Genomic DNA, 24444 nt, shown 5'->3' with positions numbered 1-24444 from the left:
TCGGACATACTTTTGTCGTCTGAGGTCTCCTGGTGGTCAGAGAGAGAGAGAGACTACTGCCTAGACTGACTGATGTAGCTGAGTCTCCTGGTGGTCAGAGAGAGAGACTACTGCCTAGACTGACTGATGTACCTGAGGTCTCCTGGTGGTCAGAGAGAGAGAGACTACTGCCTAGACTGACTGATGTACCTGAGGTCTCCTGGTGGTCAGAGAGAGAGAGAGAGAGACTACTGCCTAGACTGACTGATGTACCTGAGGCCTCCTGGTGGTCAGAGAGAGAGAGACTACTGCCTAGACTGACTGATGTACCTGAGGTCTCCTGGTGGTCAGAGAGAGAGAGAGACTACTGCCTAGACTGACTGATGTACCTGAGGTCTCCTGGTGGTCAGAGAGAGAGAGATAGACTACTGCCTAGACTGACAGGTGTACCTGAGGTCTGCTGGGGGTCAGAGAGAGAGAGAGAGACTACTGCATAGACTGATTGATGTACCTGAGGTCTGCCGGTGGTCAGAGAGAGTTTGTGCTGCAGAACCTCACTCAGCTTGTTCACCAGGTCCTCCTGGACAGAACTGGGCGAGTCCTGATGACGGAGAGACAAGCAGTCATTGTTTCTTTACTATAATACAATGCAATACATCAATGAACATAAAAAGTACTCATCTCAGAGACCTATCCATCTTTGGAACGTTGCATGTACTTGTCCGTGGGGACATTGGACTTTAGAAACCGTATTGGTGGTGGTGGTCCTCTTTCCCATATAGACATTGTCATTTTGACCCCAAAAGAAAGTGTGAAGCTTCGGTTCCTTTTTCCTCGCTTATGGCGAAAATTACCAGTGTTTTTCTTTCCTGTTCACCAGTAGTGTTGTCCTTTCTACTGCATGTGGGGTGAGGAGGTAATGTGACACACAGGAGGATTATATGTTTTCGCTAACTAGTCTTATTTTAAAGAGCCACATTGCTAACACTAAATTACCAGATGTTGCAATTTTTCATTACGTCTCCACTACGCAGAATGCAACGACGCTGGTGACCAGGGCTGGATTAGTATCCCCAGGGGCCCCCCTGGGCACTGAGGTTCAGAGGGCCCCTCCTGGGCACTGAGGTTCAGAGGGCCCCCTGGATCTTGAGGTTCAGAGGGTCCCCCCTGGGCACTGAGGTTCAGAGGCCCCCCCTGGGCCCTTAGGTTCAGAGGGCCCCTGGGCACTGAGGTTCTCCTGAGCCCCACGTAAAATGTAATGACATGATGTAATGTAGCTAGACAATGTAGCGTAGCACAGCATTACATATTGTAGCCGGGGACCAGCAAGCTATTACCTAACTATTTGAGTTATCACAAAACACAGAAATACAAAATGTACTTCCTGTATACTTCTAATGATGTATTTGAACATATTCTACATGCACTGTGTACGTCTATCTGGGCCGTATAGATTCTACGTATTACGGTATTCTAGATATGGTATTATGCTATTCTAGACATGGTATTATGGTATTTTAGATATGGTATTACAGTATTATAGATATGGTATTACGGTATTCTACATATGGTATTACAGTATTCTAGATATGGTATTACAGTATTCTACATATGGTATTACAGTATTTTAGATATTGTCGCTGGCGCAAGAAATCCTCGTAACAATTATTTTTTTTATAAATCAACTCAGTAGATCATCCGCCCTATGTGTGTGTGGTTTTACAAAGTTTAAACAATGGGAAAGCATTAAACCGATCATCTGTCTAAACATTGTAACTCTATTCGCCCTCAAAACTGTGTTCGTGTTTTTTTCATCTCCTGAAAAGTTGGGTTTTTGGAGTTACAAGGTTTTCTTCCGCCAGCGACGATATGCTATTATGGTATTCTAGATAAGATAAGATATTCCTTTATTGATCCCCTTGGGGAAATTCTGGCATCATAGCAGCATGGGGGAGGGGGAGGGGAGGTGCAGGTAGTAGAATACAGGTCATAGAATTATAGTACAGTGGAGAAGTAAAATTTTTAAAAGGCAATGTAAACAATATAACAATATAATTAACTCTGGACATGCGCTCTGATGGCCGCTGGTATGAAGATATGGTCTAGATATGGTATTATTGCAAAGATGAGACAGGGAATGTCCAGTCGTTGGTTTTCTTTTTAATCAAATCTTCAGTTCTTTTATTTTCTATTAGTTTTACAAGTTTTTCTAGTTCAGTTCAGTTCTTTCACCATCAAAGTCAATTCACATTCTGCCTGCTTGAGGAGCCACACAAACACATCACAGCTGTTTCTAATACAACAATCAAGTCGATCACATGCAGTTCAGAGCAGCAGCCGCTGTCTTGGCAGGAGCTGTCCGGTGCTGAGTGGTGCTGAAAAACAGATAGGTTAATGCCGGCAGACATGTTCTTTGTAGCAGTGCTACTTTCCACTCCATTAAAGCAAATAAAACAAATAAAACAAAAACGTTATCACCAACTAAACTATGTTTTTAGTTTACGAGTCTGCAATGAAAGTGTATCTTATCTATCTATAATAGTTACAACAAACTCGGCGATGAACTCTGTTCATCAATTCATCTCAAGGTTATGCAATAACTGTATTGGCCGTCTGATTACTTTTCTTCCTGGCAACTGTATTGAGCAACTTCTAGTTTTACCATCACGACCTGGGAATACTTCATGTATTCTTCCCATTCTCCAGAGTTGTCTTGGCAACATGGGTTCGTTCACTAGTACTACATCACCCTCCTTCAATGGTGTTGTTTTCTTTGTGGAAGATGAGTGAGCAGACTTTCAGTCAGAAAGGTCTGCAGTTCCTCGAAGTTCAGAAATGCCTTTCCCACGATTCTTTTGAGGCTGGTCTTGACTGAACGCACCTTACACTCCCATATACCTCCCCACCATGCAGCTCTTTCCACAATAAACCTCCAGGTTATCCGTTTTTCTGCAAAGAAGTCCTTCACTTGTTTGGATTTCATTGACTTCCATATTTCGTTCAAGTCCTGTGATGCCCTTTTTTTTAAAATGTATTCCTCCTTTTTCCTCCGTTCTTCTCCCATCCCAATGTTAGTCGTTATGCCAATTCACAATCCCCTTCCTGGTCGCTGCGCACCTACCCCCTACAGTCGGTCTGGGAGAGTGGAGGCTATCACATGCTTCCTCCAACACAAGTGTAGCCAATCAACCGCTTCTTTTCACCTGGCAGCGCGGACTCTCACTGAGAGGGTGTAACGTGTGGAAGGATCACATTACCCCCCTTAGATCCTTTCCTCGCTGAGCAGGCGCCCCGACCGAACTGTAGGAGTCGCTGTTTACAACGACCAGGACCCACCCACCGGCTTTCCCACCCTCTAACACTGCCAATTGTGTTAGTACGACGGCCGGCCAAGCCGGAAGCAACACCGAGAGCTGGGCTCGATACCAGTATCTCCTGCGTTGATGGCGAGCGCCTTGCCCACTGCGCCACCCAGCCTCCCTCCTGTGATGCCCTTTTAAATGTCTGTGCATTGTCCGAATAAATTGTTGAGCAAATGCCTCTTCTTGCAATAAACCTTCTGAAGGCCAAAAGAAAGTTTGGTGTTGTCAAGTCTGACACTAATTCTAAATGAACAGCTCTGGTCACTGTGCACGTGAATAAAGCAATGTAGGCCTTTTTGTGGTTAGGTCTAACGTACAATGGGCCTGCGAAGTCGACTCCAGTCACCTCAAATGGCGCGGCTTCAGTTGTCCTGTCCATAGGCAAAGTTGCTGTTATTTCCTGACTGGCCTTGGTTGTAAACCTTTTGCAAATGAGAGATTTAGAATCCGTTTAGTTGCTTGTCGTCCTCTCAGAATCCAGAAACGTTCACGTAGCTGTGTTAAGGTGTTCTGAAGTCCATTATGCATTACCTCTTCATGAGCGTGTTTTATTTCCAGTTCTGTAAATACGTCATGCGCGGGTAGAATTAATGGGTGTTTCTGTCCATATCTTAGGCTCGATTTCTGCAATCTACCTCCAACTCGCATTACTCCATTATCCAAGAATGGGTTTAGATCTTTATTTTTCGAGCACTTGTGAATATCCGTTCCTTTTTGCAGTTCCGTAATTTCTTGTGAGAATTTTAAAGCTCTTTTTTTGCGTTTTCAGCAATCCAATATAACTCTGCTGTGTTCGTTTCCGCTGCCGTTAGTGGCCCTTGGCGTTTACTTTTATTGCGCAAGTTACAAATCGGTTTACCCATGCAGTAATTCTGAGAACTGTAGTTAGCTTACGGTAATTTCCGAGTGAAATAATTGCAGTTTCTTTTAGGTACGTTTTCGTTTCGGTCACAACGTGGTACTGTTTGACAGTCTCCTCAATAGGCTCTTGTAGGCTAGGCCCATTGGTCTCCTTTTCAATTTGACGGAGGTCCGTGGCTCGTAGCCAGGGCTTGACATTAACTTTTTGGCTCACTAGCCACTGTGGCTAGTGGTTTTCCAAAGTCACTAGCCACTCAGCATTTTCACCAGCCAAAAATCACCACACTAAATAATTTTTTCATCAATACCCAATTCATTTATTCCAATACCCATTTTATAGCGTGATGATGAATAGGTTTAAAATCAAAATGCATATGATCGGTATCATGTTCCACCATGAATGCATGAAAGGGGGGGGGGGGGGGCGGGGGACGTTGTTTCTGATTATTGATTACCAATAATGGCATTCGTTATTGTAGCATCATACACTGATGTGTCATGATGTCATGTATGTTGTGTATGTCATAAATGTCACTATAAATTGAAAATGGGGGACCCTGATGTAAACAAGACAAACGTCTTTCTCTGGTCTGCATTCCCTTAACAATTGTGTGTATTGAGCCGTACTGTATTGTACCCATTCTGCAATCTGTTAAATAAAGTTTTCATTCATTCATCGGCTGGTTGGCTGATCAGCATGAAATCGTTCTTACCTGTGGCCGGTTGGATCCCAAAAAGGATTTCCCAGTTATTGATCACCATCTGGTAGATCGATATGTCCATTGGCTGAAAACAACATCTGGTCTGAAAACAAGGAGTACTCCATTCTCGAGACAGCACCACTACCAGGATCTGGCCGGTAATGCACTTTTCCGAATTGTTGTGGGAGTTGTAGTATTATGTAGTATCACTTGGATTGACTTAATTATTGCCGATGCCTTTTGTAGACTACAATGTTTTTTTTTCATAGAAAAAAAGTCATCGGCCACTGTGGCCGGTAGAATGACAGAGTTACCGGCCACAGCCGAATTCTACCAGCATTTGGCCGGTGGTCAGGTGTTAATGTCAAGCCCTGCTCGTAGCCATTGTGGTCCATTCCACCATAAGTTCTGAGTTTTTAAGTTTTCCGCAGATATTCCTTGCGTGCCTAGATCGGCTGGATTATCTTTACCAGGACAGTGTCGCCAATTTTCTGGCTCGGAAAGCCTTTGGATTTCAACAATCCGGTTTGCAATGAATGGTTTCCACTGGTTGGCGGAGCCTTTTATCCAGTGAAGCGCTATTGTTGAATCTGTCCAAAGGTAAGCTTTTATCGGTGTGTCTCTGGTGTCCATTACATATTTACAAAGTCTTGCTCCTATTAGAGCCGCTAATAACTCCAGTCTTGGTAGCGTCACCTTCTTCAAAGGGGCTACTTTCGTTTTGGCGCATATTGAAGTACAGGTGTTGGGCGGTCAGGTGGCGTAGCGGAGATTGTGCTCGTCACCAATGCAAGAGGCTGCGGTCTCGACTCCCGGAGAGTCAGCATTGCCTTGGCTCGGGCTGACCGCTATACTAACTTGTTTGGCTGAGTTAGGGGGAGGGGAGCCGTGGGTGGGTCCTGGGTGTTGTGGACAGCGACCCCTACAGTTCGGTCGGGGCGCCTGCTCAGCGAAGGTAGGATCTGGTGAGAGGTAGTGTGGCCTCCCAGTGAGAATCTGCGCGGGCAGGCTGGCTGCCGGCTGGCTGCACATGCGTCGGAGGAAAGCATGTGACAGTCTCCGGCCTCTCGGACCAACAGTAGGGGAAAGTGCGCAATAACCAGGAAGGGGGTTGGGAATTGGCATAACGACTAACAGTGGGATGGGAGAAAAATCGGAAAGAGAAGGAGGGGGGAAAAGATAATAATAAAAAAAAAAAATCAAGTACAGGTGCTTTCATCGTTCCCAACCGTGCGTAAATACCTACGGCGCAGTACGCGGTTTCACTGGCATTGCAGAATACATGGAGTTGTCGCTCTGTGATTGTACTCGGGGTTCCAGTGTCGTAGGGTCTGGGAATGACCATAGTCTTGACAGTTTGTAACTCTCCATACCATTCTTTCCATTTCAGTTTTAAATCGGTGGGCAAGTCGTCATCCCACTCTAGGCCTCGTTCCCATGTTTCCTGGAATAGTCGCTTGGCCCTCACCGTGAATGGTGACAGGAACCCGATAGGGTCGAATAGCCTAGCGGCTGTTTGCAGGACTGTTCTCTTTGTGCATTTTGTATTTTTTTATTCTCGTAGAATACTTGTCAGATCAAACATGAAATCGTCCGATGTCATTCTCCACGTCATCCCCAGAACTTTGACTGGAGCATTCTGGTCCACTTTCGTTTCCTGTAGTTTGTTCTGTAGTTCAGGCGAATTCGTTTTCCATTTGCACATCTTCATTGCAGCCTTGTCCATGATCATATTGGATTCTTTATACAACTTGTATGCATCTTCTACTGTATCTGCTCCATTTATGAAATCATCCACATATAGAGTTTCTCTTAATGCTTTTACCGTAGAGGGGTACGTTGACTCCAATCCCTCCAGATGATGTCTGATAGTTGCTGACAGCAGAAATGGGCTGGCAGTTGCGCCAAATGGAACCTTTGTCATCCTCATTATGCACTGTTCGTTTCCATTCTCTGAATGAGGAGCATTGTCTGTCCACAGGAATCTCAGTGCGTCTCGATCTGTCTGGTTTATTGAGATTTGTAGAAAAGCATTTTCAATGTCCGACATGAAAGCAATTTTGTGTTGCCTGCATTTCAATAGAACACTCAATAAATCAGGGTTCAAGTTGGGGCCAGTTAGTAGACAGTCATTGAGTGAGTCACTGTTTCCATCATGTTTCCATCGTTGCGCGTTCCTCCTTTACAATAGCATGATGTGGCATGTAGTACAATGGGTTACCGGTAGTCTTGGTTTTGACTGGTTCAATGATTCTCTTCTCCAAGTAGTCATCGATCACCTCACTGTATCTTGTGAAGAGTTTACCATCATGTTTGAATCTTCTCATCAGACGTTGAAACCTGTTCTCTGCAATTCTGTAGTTGGATGACAGTTTCAAAGTCTCTGTGCGCCATGGTAGTTGCACTTCATAACGTTCTCCGTTGTGCGTAATTGTTTCTTTGAATTGTTTCAGGGCATTTTCATCATTGGCGCTCCGGTTCAGGGTTGATTCCCAGGGATTCTAGCTCCCAGAATGAGCGCAACTGTTCAGACAGCATTTTGTTATTTACATTGACATGCATCACTCCAACGTTGGTTATGGTGCTGACGTGCATTGTAGTTACCGTGCCTTGAATGAGCCATCCGAAGCTGCTCTCAGCTGCCACTAGTCCGTCCTGTAGTCTTTCAATCTTTCCAGAGACCACTTTCCAATAGTAGTCGGATCCGATTAATATTTCCACATCTTGGTTTTCCATTCCGTGAACTTTTACGTCGGCCAACAGCATTCCTTTTCCTTCCATCTCCGTTTAGATTGTTTGGCCATTTCTCACATCGGATAGTTTTGCCCGTACTTTGGTTGTAGGCTACCAAACGTGTGTAATTGTATTACCTCGGAGCCTATCACCGGTAGATTTAATTTGCGTGACAATTCCGTTCTTATAAAGCTCCGTTGACTCCCACCGTCCAACAGGCATCTGGTCAATTTACTCCTGATTGCGTTTTGGCTAACCAACCACACTGTCGCTGTTTGGAGTAAAACATTGCTGTTATTGCCCGAGTTATATCCGACGGTAGTATCAGTTTGTAGGTTTGTAGGTTGTTGCACTACGCGCAATCTTGGATCATAGGGGCGCATATCGTTCGGCTGAGCACACACTACTTTGTGGTGTCGCTGGCCACACCTCTCGCATGAAACCTGCGCCTTACAAGTTCTGGCCATAATGTCTTGTCCCCAAACACAAAACAACGTCCTTGTTTTTTAAGTTCGACTGTATTTTCCGTGCAGTGTTTGGAGATATGGTCGGCTTTGTTGCAAAATATGCAGTTCTGTGGCGCTCCCGTATACAATGCAGCGGTAGACGCTATATAGGCTGCGGTAGGCCTATGTTAGGGGTGGACGGTATGGTCTAAAATTTATATCACGGTATAATTTGAAGCATAGACGGTAACGGTATATATCACGGTATCATCGTTTTTGATAAAAAATGTTTTTTTAATTTTATATAATTTTTTTTTTTTTTTTATATAAAATATATATATTATATAATTAGACTTGTACTTGTATTATCTGCGAGACATCGCCACCACGCAACAAGCTCCACTGTCTGTGTGTACATTAGTAGCCTCCAGCTACGGCCAGTATTCTCCGGAGCTGCAGCTGGACCTATACTCGAGTAGCCTCGAGCTACGGCCAGGATTCACCGGCGCTGCAGCTGGGCCCTAGTATTGGTATAACGTTAAATCACATTCACAAGCCCTCAGCTCGAATACGCATCGAATCAGTGTTATAAGACATTGATATCAGGAGCTCTCTGTAGCTACTGCTAGCCGGATATATAACGTTAATACAACGCCTCAGTGAATTATTTAGTTCAATGGGACATTTCGTTTTGAACGGTGAACCAACTTGCGTTAACGTGAGCTAACGGCTAACGGAGCTATCATACACGTCTACTCTCTACTAGACTTGATGGAGCGTTTGTTGATGTCAGGAGCTATCGGTAGCTGGCCGACTAGATACCGTTCGGTTAGACAATGCCTCATCATGTATTAAACTAAAAGTGAATAGTTGACTGGGTCATTTTGTAACGGTAGCTAAGCTAACGTTAGCTCAGGGAGACGTCCCGTCCCACTAGACTACTAGTTAGTAGACCCGTGTTTACATGCGTGCGGGAGGGGCTGGCACGCCCACTGCGCGAAGCCTCCTAAATAACTTTTTCCAGTTCGCACATATCTATTATCTATGACTAATTCTATCTATTTTTAGGGGCAAATGCGAGTGAAATAGTCGCGCTGTGGTTACATGACGTCATTGCTATTTTAGAGCTGCACTACCGGTTACACGGTATAGGCAAAATCCATACCGTAGAGCAAATTCATACCGTTTATACCGTATACCGTTTATACCGTCCACCCCTAGCCTATGTCTTTGCTCATATTTCGGGTTGTCAATTTGCGGGTTCAGATCAATCAAGTTTGCCGTTCTTTCTCGGCTTTCAACTTCTCTTTTCAAGAATTTCATTAAGTCCTCTACTTCCAACATGTCGTCTTCCTCTCTTTGACGGCTGAACGCAAGCGTTATACTCTCTGGCACCATTTTCATTAGGATAGGGCAGAGTAGGCTACCATACATTTCAGAGACGACTTTAAGCGCTGACATACTTCTGACTTGTATTTTGATCCCATCATATAATTTTCTGTGTCATTTGCACGTTTAACCGGGGTCAAGTTTAATAACTTATTCATATGGGCATTGATTAAAAGATCCTTTTGGCCAAATCTGTTTTCCTGTGGGGGACAATAATGGACAATATAATTCACATTCACATTCTGTCACATCCATGTTCAATGTTATGCACAGGGTGTGGTTAGAGGGCATTGCCGTTGTGTCGAACTGGCTCCAGAATGTTTGCCATAGGCTAACTTCTCTGTTGAATTTGTCAATGATCAGTCTCTGGAGTTTGACTGCGAAACCATGTCCCCTGTTGGAGCCCACTGATGAACGGTCATCGTCTTTTCTTCTCATCGCTTTTTTCAGTTTGGTTTTGCGCACACATACTGTATATCCTCTTCATATCGTAGCACACCCTCAAGTTCATCTTCAAAATCCTCTTCCTCAATTCCGTCTTCAATTTCTATGTTCAAGCCTTTCAATGCAATTTCTTTTTCCACAAGCATGTCCAACATTTCTTCATAATCCACGTCCACGTCTTCTAATGACACTCTTGTCTTCTCATCTATCACATTGATCAACTTTGTTATTGCAGTCCTTACCACTCCTCTTTTCAGAAGTAGTTTCTTTAGTTGTGTCTTGGACATCGCTGCTGGAGGCTTGGACATGTCTGTACATTCCTTGATCCTTCTTTGTCTTCAAAGCACTTCTTTTCTTTGTTCTTTTCCCTGGTTTCGGCACCAGCTTCTATTGCAAAAATTAGACAGGGAATGTCCAGTCGTTGGTTTTCTTTTGAATCAAGTCTTCAGTTATTTTATTTTATTTTAGTTTTACTATTTCTAGTTCAGTTCAGTTCTTTCACCATCAAAGTAAATTCACATTCTGCCTGCTTGAGGAGCCGCACAAACACATCACAGCTGTTTCTAATCACATGATTGATTGATTGATTGATTGATTGATTGATTGATTGATTGATTGAAAAGTTTATTAACAGATTTCAGAATGGGTACAGTACAGTACAGCTCAATACATACAATTGTTAAGGGGATGCAGACCAGAGAAAGACTTTCGTCTTGTTTACATCAGGGTCCCCCATTTTCAATTCATCATAACATATATGACATACACAAAATACAGATAGACAGTACTGCTACATCTATACATTTATGACATACCAGATTTGCAAATACAGTACTGTTTGTGATACAAAAAGTGTCCAGAAAGAGAGTGTATATACATTTGACGTAGAAACTGTACATTGGAGGAGGTTGGGTAGGTGGGGTGGAGTTAGGTGGGGGGCTGTACATTGGAGGTAGGGGGGGGGGAGACACTGTACATTGGAATACTGACAAAGCCATACTTGGTCATTTACTGTACAACTGGGTTAGGATATTTGTAGGGGCCAGTTTCGAATTGCAGTCTCCCATAGGTGTTTTTTGAGAGTGTTTTTGAAGGTGGGTAGTGATTCACATTCCTTTACAGCTTTGGGTAGGGCGTTCCACATTGATGTGGCATAATTGCGAAACGTGTTTAGTCCCTTGTTTGAGCCGAATCTGGGTTTAACATGATTTGTGGAGCTCCCTCTGGTGTTGTGATCGTGGTATTCACTGACCGTTGGGAAGTATTTTGACATGTACATGGGTACCTTGGTCGTGTAGTGTATCTTGTAGACCAGGCCCATTGCAAGTTGCTGTACTCTGTCGTCTACTCTAAGCCATCCTAGGTTGTCAAACATGCAGTTCAGAGCAGCAGCCGCTGTCTTGGCACGAGCTGTCCGGTGCTGAGTGGTGCTGAAAAACAGATAGGTGTGCAGACATGTTCTTTGTAGCAGTGCTACTTTCCACTCCATTAAAGCAAATAAAACAAATAAAACGAAAACGTTATCACCAACTAAACTATGTGTATGTATTTTATAGATTACTTTACGAGTCTGCAATGAAAGTGTCTCTTATCTATCTATAATAGTTACAACCTGAGGCACTTGGGACCTGCACCAAGATGTCACTAAAGACATACATGAGGCACTTGGGACCTGCACCAAGATGTCACTAAAGACATACATGAGGCACTTGGGACCTGCACCAAGATGTCACTAAAGACAGACCTGAGGCACTTGGGACCTGCACCAAGATGTCACTAAAGACATACATGAGGCACTTGGGACCTGCACCAAGATGTCACTAAAGACAGACCTGAGGCACTTGGGACCTGCACCAAGATGTCACTAAAGACATACCTGAGGCACTTGGGACCTGCACCAAGATGTCACTAAAGACAGACCTGAGTCACTTGGGACCTGCACCAAGATGTCACTAAAGACATACATGAGGCACTTGGGACCTGCACCATGATGTCACTAAAGACAGGCCTGAGGCACTTGGGACCTGCACCAAGATGTCACTAAAGACAGACCTGAGGCACTTGGGACCTGCACCAAGATGTCACTAAAGACAGACCTGAGGCACTTGGGACCTGCACCAAGATGTCACTAAAGACAGACCTCTGGCACTTGGGACCTGCACCAAGATGTCACTAAAGACAGACATGAGGCACTTGGGACCTGCACCATGATGTCACTAAAGACAGGCCTGAGGCACTTGGGACCTGCACCAAGATGTCACTAAAGACAGACCTGAGGCACTTGGGACCTGCACCAAGATGTCACTAAAGACAGACCTGAGGCACTTGGGACCTGCACCAAGATGTCACTAAAGACAGACCTCTGGCACTTGGGACCTGCACCAAGATGTCACTAAAGACAGACATGCGGCACTTGGGACCTGCACCAAGATGTCACTAAAGACATACATCAGGCACTTGGGACCTGCACCAAGATGTCACTAAAGACATGCATGAGGCACTTGGGACCTGCACCAAGATGTCACTAAAGACAGACATGAGGCACTTGGGACCTGCACCAAGATGTCACTAATGGCGTTTTTCCACTGCATGGTACCTACTCGACTCGACTCGACTCGACTCTACTCTACTAGATTTTGGTACCTGGTACTTCGTTAGTTTTTTAAATGGGCCTCCTGTGGCAGAATTTCCATATCATGGTGAAATTCTTCTCCAAGCCAAGGAAGATAAAGTGCAGCAATTAACCTGCACACTGTGCACACTGTGGGGTCAGAGGTCACACAGCTTATTTCTATGCAATAAATGCAGCTTATTAAGTCGTTAACCGACATTTGAACATGAATATAAACTGCAGTCCGCCTGCTGCGCCAGTCTGCCGTCCCTCGTCTGGTTAGTTAGGGGCTTTTCACTGCGTACCACCAGCCCCTCGTCTGGTTAGTTAGGGGCTTTTCACTGCGTACCACCAGCCCCTCGTCTGGTTAGTTAGGGGCTTTTCACTGCGTACCACCAGCCCCTCGTCTGGTTAGTTAGGGGCTTTTCACTGCGTACCACCAGCCCCTCGTCTGGTTAGTTAGGGGCTTTTCACTGCGTACCACCAGCCCCTCGTCTGGTTAGTTAGGGGCTTTTCACTGCGTACCACCAGCCCCTCGTCTGGTTAGTTAGGGGCTTTTCACTGCGTACCACCAGCCCCTCGTCTGGTTAGTTAGGGGCTTTTCACTGCGTACCACCAGGCATGATAAACAATCTAGGGGAAACACTGATTATGGTATTCTAGGTATTATGGTATTCTATGGTATTATGGTATTATATGGTACTATGGTATTCTAGATATGGTATTACGGTATTCTAGATATGGTACTACGGTATTCTGGATATGGTATTACGGTCTTCTAGATATGGTATTACATATTCTAGATATGGTATTCTAGATATGGTATTACATATTCTAGATATGGTATTACATATTCTAGATATGGTATTACATATTCTAGATATGGTATTATGGTATTCTAGATATGGTATTATGGTATTCTAGATATGGTATTATGGTATTTTAGAAATAGTATTATGCTATTCTAGGTATTACAATATTCTATTATGGTATTACAGTATTCTAGATATGGTATTATGGTATTTTAGGTATTACCATATTCTAGATATGGTATTCTAGGTATTACCGTATTCTATATATGGTATTAGGGTATTCTAGACATGATATTATGGTATTCTAGGTATTACAGTATTCTAGATATGGTATTAGGGTATTCTAGATATGGTATTATGGTATTCTAGGTATTACAGTATTTTGATATGGTATTATGGTATTCTAGATATGGTATTAGGGTATTCTAGATATGGTATTATATGTATTATTAATGTATTCTAGATATGATATTAGGTACAGTACAGTATTCTAGGTATTACAGTATTCTAGATGTGGTATCACAGTATTCTAGGTATCACGGTATTATGGTATTACAGTATTCTAGGTATTATGGTATTACAGTATCCTAGGTATTACGGTATTGTAGATATTGTATCACAATATTCTAGGTATTACGGTATTGTAGATATGGTATTACAGTATTGTAGGAATTACGGTATTCTAGATATTGTATTACGGTATTCTAGGTATTATGGTATTCTAGACGTGGTATCACAGTATTCTAGGTATTACGGTATTCTAGGTATTACGGTATTATGGTATTAAGATAAGATAATATAAGATGATCCTTTGTTAAACCCCTTGGGGAAATTCGGGTGTCAAAGCAGCACGGGGGGGATACAGAGCTTCACATTCCTATACAGTCCAGTATCTATATACACACTATATATACAATATAAAATATAAAATATAAATACAACTACAATACAATATAATATAAAAAAGTACAAATACAAGATAGTCCAGTGATATGAGACCCGAGTTGTAGAGCCTGATGGCTGCCGGTATAAAGGACCGGCCCAGACGGTTTGTGGTGTGTCGGGGGGGTATTACAGTATCCTAGGTATTACGGTATTCTAGATATGGTATCACAATATTCTAGGTATTACAGTATTCTAGATATGGTATCACGGTATTCTAGGTATTACAGTATTCTAGATATGGTATCACAGTATTATAGATATTATGATATTCTAGATATGGTATTACAGTATTCTAGGTATTACGGTACTCTAGATGTGGTATCACAGTATTCTAGGTATTATGGTATCACAGTATTCTAGGTATTACAGTACTCTAGACCTCACCTTGCTCTGAGCCAGGGCAGCTAAGGCATGTTTGTAGTACTGTGTGGCTTTCTCCAGGTCCCTCATCTTAAAGTGAGCCTCAGCCAGACCTTCACACACCTGACACTGGCCCTTATAGTCATCTGCAGAGAGGGATACAGGAAGCAGCAGATTATTAGGGCTTTGATTAGGACTTTGATGCGTTGGCTATCCTGATTACAATTATTTGGGCTTCCAAGCTTCAGTGGTAATTAAACAGTGAATAATCAAAGCTTCATTCAACCCACGCATGCACATAGTTTCAATGCGGTGGGTGAATGTGAAGGGTAGGTAAGTTATCATGGCTTGACTGAGAAGAACTGATTTTCAAAATGAATGTTGAATTATTGTTTCTACAAGGTATTCCTTATGCTCATGTGGGCGTGGATGTGGGAGTGGTGAGAATAAGAAAACAAAGTGCAAAGCATTGGAGTAGTCATTTTGGCACCGGTTACCATGGCAACCCCTGAATCTTCAAAGCATCGGCATCGTCATTTTGGCATCGGTTACCATCGGTTACCTTCACAGTCAGTGGCTCATTCATGGTTTATGATTTACTTACATCCAGGTGACATTTTAAAAAATTTACTGAACTGTCCTGGGGCACAGGAATATGTGAATAAAAAAGAAAATATATAAATACCCATACAACTTTTAAAGCTAAAGATTTTATTTGCTTCAATCACTGAACTCACCCCACCTTTATTGGAACAGGTCTATATGGGACAGGCCAGCAAAATATGGGAAATATCCAATTGCTTATTTAAACCAGTATGAATATTATATGTACCAGCATGTACACATCAAAATAAAACAAATAAAGAACTGGGTATTCATCTACTAATCCTATGGATTATTTAATCATTAACACTTCACTGCACCAGATCCCCAGCGGTGCTCAGGACAAGATGGCTGATAGGACTTGTTTACCAAGATTGATGGTAACCTGCTAAATGACTAATGATGATTAAATAAAGATGCTGGTGACATAGTGGTGACTCAGAAGGTGAAGCCGCATAACATGTTCAATAAAACTACCATCAAAAAATATATTATAATAATGTAGACTGGGCTTCTAATTGAGACCTGCCTTTATTTGTCAAAACACGTAAAAACACCCCACCTTTATTTGGGACTCTGAATGAATGAAATAAACTGAATGGGGAAAAAACAACTAATACTGCAAGTGAATAAAGACAACGGGCTGCAGTACATGATGGAAACAGGATACAGAGGGTCATAATGAGGTGGAGGTGAGATTCACAAATTGCCAATTGACAATGAGAGCAAATGAAAGGCTGAGATAATTAGGTGCACAGCTGGGCTCTGCAGAGGTCAAGGTGATGAATACAAGATCATTACTGAGCGGAGAGACTGTACCTCCCTCAGAGATACTGGTGTGATGTCACACATCAGGAGTCCGTCGCAGCGGTGAACGTATCACTGTATGGTTGTTCAGAATAGTGTGCAGTCGTTAATTGGATGAGGAATCCATGACCGCCTGTGTGGCTGAGGAAGTGATTGAGTGAAATTTCCTGACCGAAATAAAGCCCACCAGTCTCTCCACCACTCTGCCGACTGGGTGGAAGAAGGCCGTATTGCTAAGCCATTCCATGACTTGTGGTATTCCATGACTTGCCGTATTTTTGTGAATCTAGATGCAAGTGCAAACGCAGGCCTAAATTCAGAGCGCCGGCACATGTGGGTGTGTCCAACTTATGTTTGGTAATTTGGTGAACAGAGATGCAAGCGCATCCATGGTGCAAAGTCGGAGTAGGAGGAATACCCTGTTAGGGGCCGTGTCGACAGGCAACCTTTTTTGAGCTGCCAGCTCCTTCCTGTTTTGGCGATGCAACATGCTTGGCCCGAACTTCTGGAATAGCTCCTACTAATGACGCTGTGTTCTGCTCTTGGGCTCAAGTTAAACGCTACCCTAACACTACCTGCATCATCTTGTAGCAGCCTGAAAATATTGTTTATTATTCAGAACTGCTGACTTGCCTTTTTATCTCCTCTTTCTGAACCAAGACATTCTAATTAGTTTCATTGATATTCGCACGAACAATGACATTCTTCTATCGCTGGAATATGGATTATAAACGGCATTACTGGATTCTAGTCTACAAATCCTTTTCCCTGTGGAGCTAGTAGGCGGGACCAGCAGGGGGCGATGGCAGGCGGAGAGTGTCGGAGAGAGATGGGAGAAGATATATGGGAGCGGAAGGAGAGAGACGTCCTCTTCGGCTTTGGACTTGACCGTGAACGGTCGCAGCCACAACGGGCGTGTGCTTTGGAATAGCCCCGTTGAAGAAGTGAAGCTGGAGAGCCCCGTGGAATAGTGACGGGTGATAGGAAGTACTTGCTAGTTGACGTGAGATCCTAGAAGTACCAGCGATAGTGTGTGAGCAAACGGTACAGAACAAGGTACTAACATTATCGGGTTATAGTAGTTACTGTGTGCGGTATAAGTAGCGTGCGGCTAATAACATATCTGAGTCCTTAGAAGTCGGGTTATAGCAGTTACTGTGCCGGTATAGAGTGCGAGCCCAGATACGTGCGTGGACCTACAAACAGTCTGCTCCGGCCGTCAGCAGCTGTCTTCACCGGCGTCCTGCATCAGCTCTGCACCGGCTGGGAGCAGCCAGCACGGGAGTCGTCCCGTCCAGCAGAGGTCGCCAGCACACAGCACGTGCTCTCAACCCACCACTGCCCCTGCTCCAGCCCCGCTTGCTAGCACCTGCGACGAGAGCGTTCGACGCCATCTTGCCACCCGGACGGTGGTGGAGCGGCGCGGCCGCCATTTTGGATGAGTATAAACGAGCGTCTATGCTCCGGAGCCTTACACCGTACACAGTGTGGTGCAGCCCGCGGGCGAAGTCAGCGTTGCTATTACAGTGTATAAGGGGAACCCCAAACTATATATACCGGCATTAGAATAGGGCTTTTTGCAAGGTATTAGTGGGCCCACACTTTTGTTTTCGTTCCTTTCCTTTGAGCGTGATAACATGTGTGTTTAATAATATTTTCCCATCCAATTAACCCTTTCCCTGTGGGGAAGTTACAGACCTGGGCCCTCATTCATCAACGTGTTCTACGCACAGATCTGTGCTTACCCTGTGCGTACGATCATTTCTAAGCAAAGAGTGGGATTCATCAATTTCGATTTGAACTTGACTCCGTGCTTACATCTACGCACAGGTCAGACCAGGCGTACCTGGCGCCCAGTGGTAGAATATATTATTACAACAAGGAAATGAGCTTCTGTGCATAATAACACTGGCATGTTCTGTACGAACCGTAGTTCATTATAGTTCATTGTAAAATAGCAACAGTAGTGTAATTATGGTCAAAACCCTATAAATAGCATTTGGAATAATCGATCTTTCTCTCAGAATGAATGCAGCATGGTTTATATAGCGTTATCGGAATATACGGGGTGTAGGCTACTGACTGACTGCGCTCCGCGTAGCTTGATTGATTGATTGATTGAAAAGTTTATTAACAGATTGCAGAATGGGTACAGTACAGTACAGCTCACTACATACAATTGTTAATTGGGGATGCAGACCAACTTTCGTCTTGTTTACATCAGGGTCCCCCATTTTCAATTCATCATAAATCATAAAGCTCAACTCGTTATTATTTTGCGCAGACCGCAGAAACACGGGAACGTTTTGATTATATTTAAAAGGCTTTACGTTAAACGAAACAAGTGGAATTTCGAAGCTGTAAGCAGAATACAAGTCATATGAATATAGTGTTCTTCCCCCTTTTTACTGTATAAGAAAGAATAGAAAACGCATTGCAATGACACTATAGTGGACAGACTATGTATATGATGGGATTCAAGTTCGCGTTTTTGTTGATCATAGGCATGCTGTCAGAGTATGATATCTTCAAACATTCTAGAACATTTGTCGTCACAGATCATGTCCTAATAGAACATAGGCTATGGCATGGATCGTGATATTGTGTGGACTGTAATTATTACTGTACCGGTACCACCCATTGTGACAACAGCCTTGTGAGTCCCGCACACAAACATGATGGAATTCAAGTTCATGTATTGAAAGGCAGGCTACATCATACATGCAGTGAGATTCATTGTTCTTGTATATGCTCTCTATTATTGTTTATATAGGCTACTCAATACTGACATCAAAATAGATTGTAGTATGCCTCTAGAAATCATATGCAGCAGGTAGAAAATTGACGGGAGATCCATCGCGATTTGGAATAAAATTGAGGAGAACTTTAATCCCTGCCTGGGTATTAATCAAACAACACGGGAAAAGGCAGTCATATTCCAGCGCGGTCTTTATTAGCCGACAACAAAATAGATGCCTCTAAAAATCATATAGCCAATCGAACACAACTAATAAAGGCATTCATATTACAGCATGGTTATAATGACACACAACCAACGCCAAACAGTGGTCAACGAACGGTCTTTATTAGTATTTTGAGCTGTCCAGGCAGAATTGCAGCAATGGTCTTAGGGAGCCGTTGATATCTGACATCACCGTTTACAAGTCCGCCTTTTATTTATCCCATAATACGCGATAGTGTCTTCTTGGTTCGACAGCAGTGAACAATCTTCGTGGAGTTTCTCGGAGTTCCGCTCGGGTCAGTCCATTATTTCACATCCCATGGGGGGTGTTTCCTCATTTTCATGACCATATATGGATAATCATGCACGAGCATTGACGGTAGAACAAAGTGGTATTCATCAACACGGAGGAGCATAGAGCCTGCGTACGCACCGTGTGATGAATCCCGACTTCCCTGTGCGTACACTAGTTCTACATTCCGTGCTTACGTGTGGAAATAGGTCAAGTTCCACGCACACATTGATGAATGAGGGCCCTGGTGTATTATAAATAAAGCCTAGAGAGGTATTATTCTGGCCGTATAATTAAAGCCTTTTGAGGTATTATACAGGGTGAAGACCCAGACGTGGGTGATGAGTCAAACACAGTGAAGTATATTATCCCTGATATTAACCCAGAGGTGGGTGCATAATATACGTGTTTAGGAGGTATGGAGTTACCAACGGTACTATAGTGGGACTTCCGTCCAATTGGCCACTAGTAGTAGATCATTGTAACTGACCAGTACATAACATTAAAGAATCGGATGGGAGATTTGGTGTGTGTGTCTATCCATGGGCCGGTTGACAATCCTTTTGGTGTGGGTAATGTTAATATAATTAACCCTTTCCTATTCCACCGTTCCCTCTTCATTGTAAGGTTTCTAGGGTCATTGAGGGAGGGTACTGCTTGCGGGGGGAACTCAGAGTATTTGATTACAATTCAGTCACGCGGTGTGGGAGGGTTTAAGGAGCAACTGGGGGAGTGGGAGAGTGTTGGGGAGTACTGCTGACCGCCCTGCTGCAGGGAAGGAAGACCAGAGTACCAGACCAGGTTGGTAAATCCCGGGCCCCATCCACTCACACTACCAGCCTCCAGTCGACGCCCCAGGCCCAAAGACGAGGGTGCAGTCAGACAGAGTTCTACTGTGTCCAGCTACCTCGTGACTGCCAGCAACCGTTCCCACGAAGCAGGGATAATCCACCCTGCTACAATCTGATAATGAATGAATTGATAATTTATTTTCATTCCATACACGGAATGTGGTCCATAGACTAATGAATTCCTATATTGACCCCAAAAAAGAAAATCATTATTCCAAAGGCTGGCTCATCTTGTGTCTCCTGTCACTCCTCCACACATGAAAGAGAATGTTTGCTTAATTACATATATCTTATATAAATCTTTTTCAGCCAGCACTGTCGCCTATAATAGTCCACACCTCAGTCTTCCTCACAGTTCCTCACGGATTTAGTTGATTGAGGTTTCGTTGGAACACTAGAAAATAGATCTTATAAACAGTATATGATTTGTTCGAGAAATATAAAGCCACAGGCCGAGATAACCTTTGAAACGTGGTGTGATTTGCTCCAAGTCTGGCTGTGAAAAATATGGCTATATAAGTGACTGACTATGCCACCTTACATTTCGTCCTGTATAGCCAGAATCTATGGACGGATTTTGTTGATTGAGGTTTCGTTGGAACACTAGAAAATAGATCTTATAAACAGTATATTATTTGTTTGAGAAATATAAAGCCACATGCCGAGATAGCCTTTCGCAACGTGCCGTGATTTGCTCGAAGTCTGGCTGTGAAAAATATGGCTAAATAAGTGACTGACTATGCCACCTTACATTTCGTCCTGTACAGCCAGAATCTATGGACGGATTTTGTTGATTGAGGTTTCATTGGAACAGCAGAAAATAGATCTTATAAACAGTATATAATTAGTTCGAGAAATATGCAGCCCCAGGCAAAGATACTGTAGCCTTCGCAAAGTGGCGTGATTTGCTCCAAGTCTGGCAGTGAACACTATTATAAATAAGGCTAATAATAATAATAATAATACATCTATTTTATATAGCGCTTTTCCAGATGCTCAAAGACGCTTTACATTCTATTATTTATTTGCATTTATTTAAAATTTGTTGGACCTTATGGTGTTCTTGACTTATTGTTATGTTTTTTCTTGACTTGTTTAAAGAAGACGTGTCCGGCCCATGGAGACATTAACGTGTGTTGTCGGGCCTTACAAATAAATTTGATTTGATTTGATTTGATTTAGAAAACTATGGCAAAACAAAAACAGAACAAAAATAATACAGGACAAAATCAAATAAAACCGACAGAATTAGAGGTCAAAAGCAAGATTGAAAAGGTGGGTTTTGAGGGCTGATTTAAAAGATGTCAGGGTGTTTGCATCACGGATATGGCTGGGGAGGGCATTCCAGAGGGACGGGGCAGCAGCAGCAAAGGCCCTGTCGCCCCAGGTCCGGAGCCTGGTTGTGGGAGGTGTTAGGAGGTTGGCATCAGCAGACCTAAGGCGACGGGTGGGCGTGTGACGGTGGATGAGGTCGGACGGGTAGGGAGGGGCAAGGTTGTTGAGGGCTTTAAATGTGATGAGAAGTATTTTAAATTGTATCCTGTATTTGATCGGAAGCCAATGGAGGTCGTGGAGGACAGGGGTGATGTGATCAGAGCGACGGGTGGAGGTGAGCATGCGGGCAGTAGGGTTTTGGACATATTGGGAGTTTATTGAGGATAGTGTTTGGTGAGCCGTAGAGGATGCTGCTACAGTAATCCAGTCTTGATGAAATTAATGCATGAACCAGTGTTTCAGCAGCGGAGAGTGATAGGAGACAAGCAATGTTCCGGAGGTGGTAGAAAGCCGTTTTTGTTATGTGGTTCACATGGGGGAGGAAAGAAAGGGTGGAGTCCAGGATGATGCCAAGGTTACGGACGTGAGTGGAGGGGGTGACAATGGAACCATCAATATTTAGGGAGAAATCCTGGGTGTGGCTGGTGAGGGATTTGGGACCTATAATGATGATTTTTGATTTATTGCAGTTTAGTTTGAGAAAGTTATTTTGCATCCATGTTTTGATATCTGTGAGGCAGGTGGTGAGGGTGGAAATAGTGGCTGGAGTGATAGTCTTGGTGGAGAGGTAGAGCTGAGTGTCATCTGCATAACAATGGAAGCGGAGGCCATGTTGGCGGAGAATCAGACCAAGTGGAAGGATGTAGACCAGGGGTTCTCAAACTTTTTCATACCGCGACCCCATTTTATTTAGGAATTTTTTGGCGACCCCACACTTAATGTATCGCGTAATTTCAACGTGGAAATAAGGAATATCAAAATAAAAGCACACGTTGTTTCAAAAATGAAATTACAGCACTATGTTATCAATGAAATTAATGAATATTATCAACAAAAGCAATGGAATTGTTTCTGTATACACATTTATAAAACTAGGCATATTTAGCCAAAATATGTTGCCAGAACATGAAAAGAAAATGCGCTTTAGCAGAGATCCGCTTCTACTCTGAAAATCTGCCCTCACAGAGATATGTTGATGCGAAGGGGACACGCTTTATCAGCGCAGCATTACACAACTCTGGGTACTCGTGCCGGACTGATATCCAGAACTTTGTGAGGGCCTGTCCAGTGAACTTGACTTTCAGTAGCTCGTCACACGAAAGATAATTGAGTGCCTCCAGCATTCTGTTCCTACAACAAGCCATCAAGCTGAGTAAATACCCCCAAATCTCCGCTGATTATCCTGGAGTGCCACTAACGGAGTTTCCAGCTCATTATCAGCACATTTCTCTGCCAATGTGTTGTTTTTGTCTGCAAGGAAAATATGCGCTTCTTCTCCGCGTTAACAAAGGCGAATACTCTGGCACCTCACTTCAGTGTGGTATAGCAGCTGGTTAAGTGCAGAGCCCATTTCATCGCGGCCAACCAGCAACGCTTCTGACAACAAACCTATCCATTGCGAGTCCAGGTTACACACAAAAGACCAGACCCCCCTCCCGCGATTATAAATGCACAGGGTGTAGTGAGATGTGTATTGGAATACGTGTGTCGGCCTCCATTGATGAAGGGGCGGGACATGGCAAATACACACAGCTGCCTGGGGGGCAACTCGATCGGAGTAATTTTTTTTTGCCAATGCGCAACCCCACTGTCACCTACCCGCGACCCCACTTTGGGTCGCAACCTGTAGTTTGAGAACCGCTGATGTAGAGGATGAAAAGCGGGGGACCAAGTACTGAGCCTTGGGGGACCCCATGAGTGATGGGGGCAGTGGGGGATTTGCAATTGTTGATGGAGATGAATTGGTGCCTGTGTGAGAGGTATGATTGGAGCAAGGTGAGGGGGATTCTGGAGATGCCAACGGAGGACTGGAGACAAGTGATGAGGATGGGGTGACTGATGGTGTCAAAAGCAGCGCTGAGGTCTAGGAGGATGAGGATGGAGAGGGAACCAGAGTCGTCAATGAGGAGTATGTCGTTGGTGACCTTTAGAAGTGCGGTTTCGGTGCTGTGTCTGGTGCGGAATCCGGATTGAAAGGTATCATAAAGGATATTGTTGTCGAGGTAGGATTTTAATTGGGAGGCAATGGCTTGCTCAAGGATTTTCGAGAGGAAGGTGCGGTTGGAAATGGGGCGGAAATTATCAAGGGTTTCAGGGTTGAGTTGGGTTTTTTTAGTAAGGGGGTGACAGAAGCTATTTTGAGGGCGGGGGGAAATAGGCCAGTGGTCAGAGAGGAGTTTAAGATGGAGGTAATTAGGGGAGAAAGGGCAGGGAGACAAGCCTTGACTAGGATGGAGGGGATATGGTACAGGATGCAGGTTGAAGTTTTCATTGTAGAGAGAATGGAGGATAGGTCCGATGCAGTGATTTCAGTGAAGGATGTAAAAGGGGGGTTGGGCGGTGGAGGGGGGGTTGAATCCGGAGGGGAGACAGTGTTAGCGGAGGCATTTGTTAGTGGAGTGTGGATTTTGTCAATTTTTTTTTGGAGATGTGACAGATAGGAGACGCATTCACTGACAGTGAAGGAATAGGAGATTGTGTCAGAGGGTTTAAGAAGTGTGTTGATGGTGGAACACAAAGGCTAAGCACTAAACCAGGTCATTTCAAATGCTTGGTTCTAAGATGATCATACAGTAAACATTTATTTCTGATAGGCGTGCTGATCAGCAGTAATGCAACGGCATGATTATTATTATTATTATGAAGTTATTATTATTATTAAATGAAAAATAACTCCTCTCCTTCACTCCTTTGGGTGCTGCAGGGTTAGGTTATAATCACAATAAAGAGGTGGTATAATATAAAATGAAATATGAACTAAGTTACCGTAATTCCTCTAATAGTAACCCCGG

The 24444-nt window shown here is 43.7% G+C and overlaps 1 protein-coding gene across 1 annotated transcript in view; it reads right to left on the bottom strand.

Annotated features, from left to right (window-relative positions):
* The window catches only part of ttc24 (tetratricopeptide repeat domain 24), a gene marked incomplete at its 3' end in the record, with an annotated part of 161183 nt that overhangs the window by 55205 nt on the left and 81534 nt on the right, over positions 1-24444 (bottom strand). Inside the window, exons 7-8 of the mRNA XM_084336601.1 lie at positions 14668-14789; positions 491-580 (exon numbers count right to left, since the gene is read on the bottom strand). Coding sequence (XP_084192727.1) covers positions 491-580; positions 14668-14789 — 212 coding nt within the window. The remainder of the gene's footprint in view (positions 1-490; positions 581-14667; positions 14790-24444) is intronic.

The sequence above is a fragment of the Notolepis coatsorum genome (assembly GCF_963971535.1).
Source record: "Notolepis coatsorum genome assembly, chromosome: 19".
In the NCBI taxonomy this organism is placed as follows: domain Eukaryota; kingdom Metazoa; phylum Chordata; class Actinopteri; order Aulopiformes; family Paralepididae; genus Notolepis; species Notolepis coatsorum.
The sequence above is the reverse complement of the archived record's forward strand: the minus strand, read 5'-3'. Positions and strand labels throughout refer to the sequence as shown.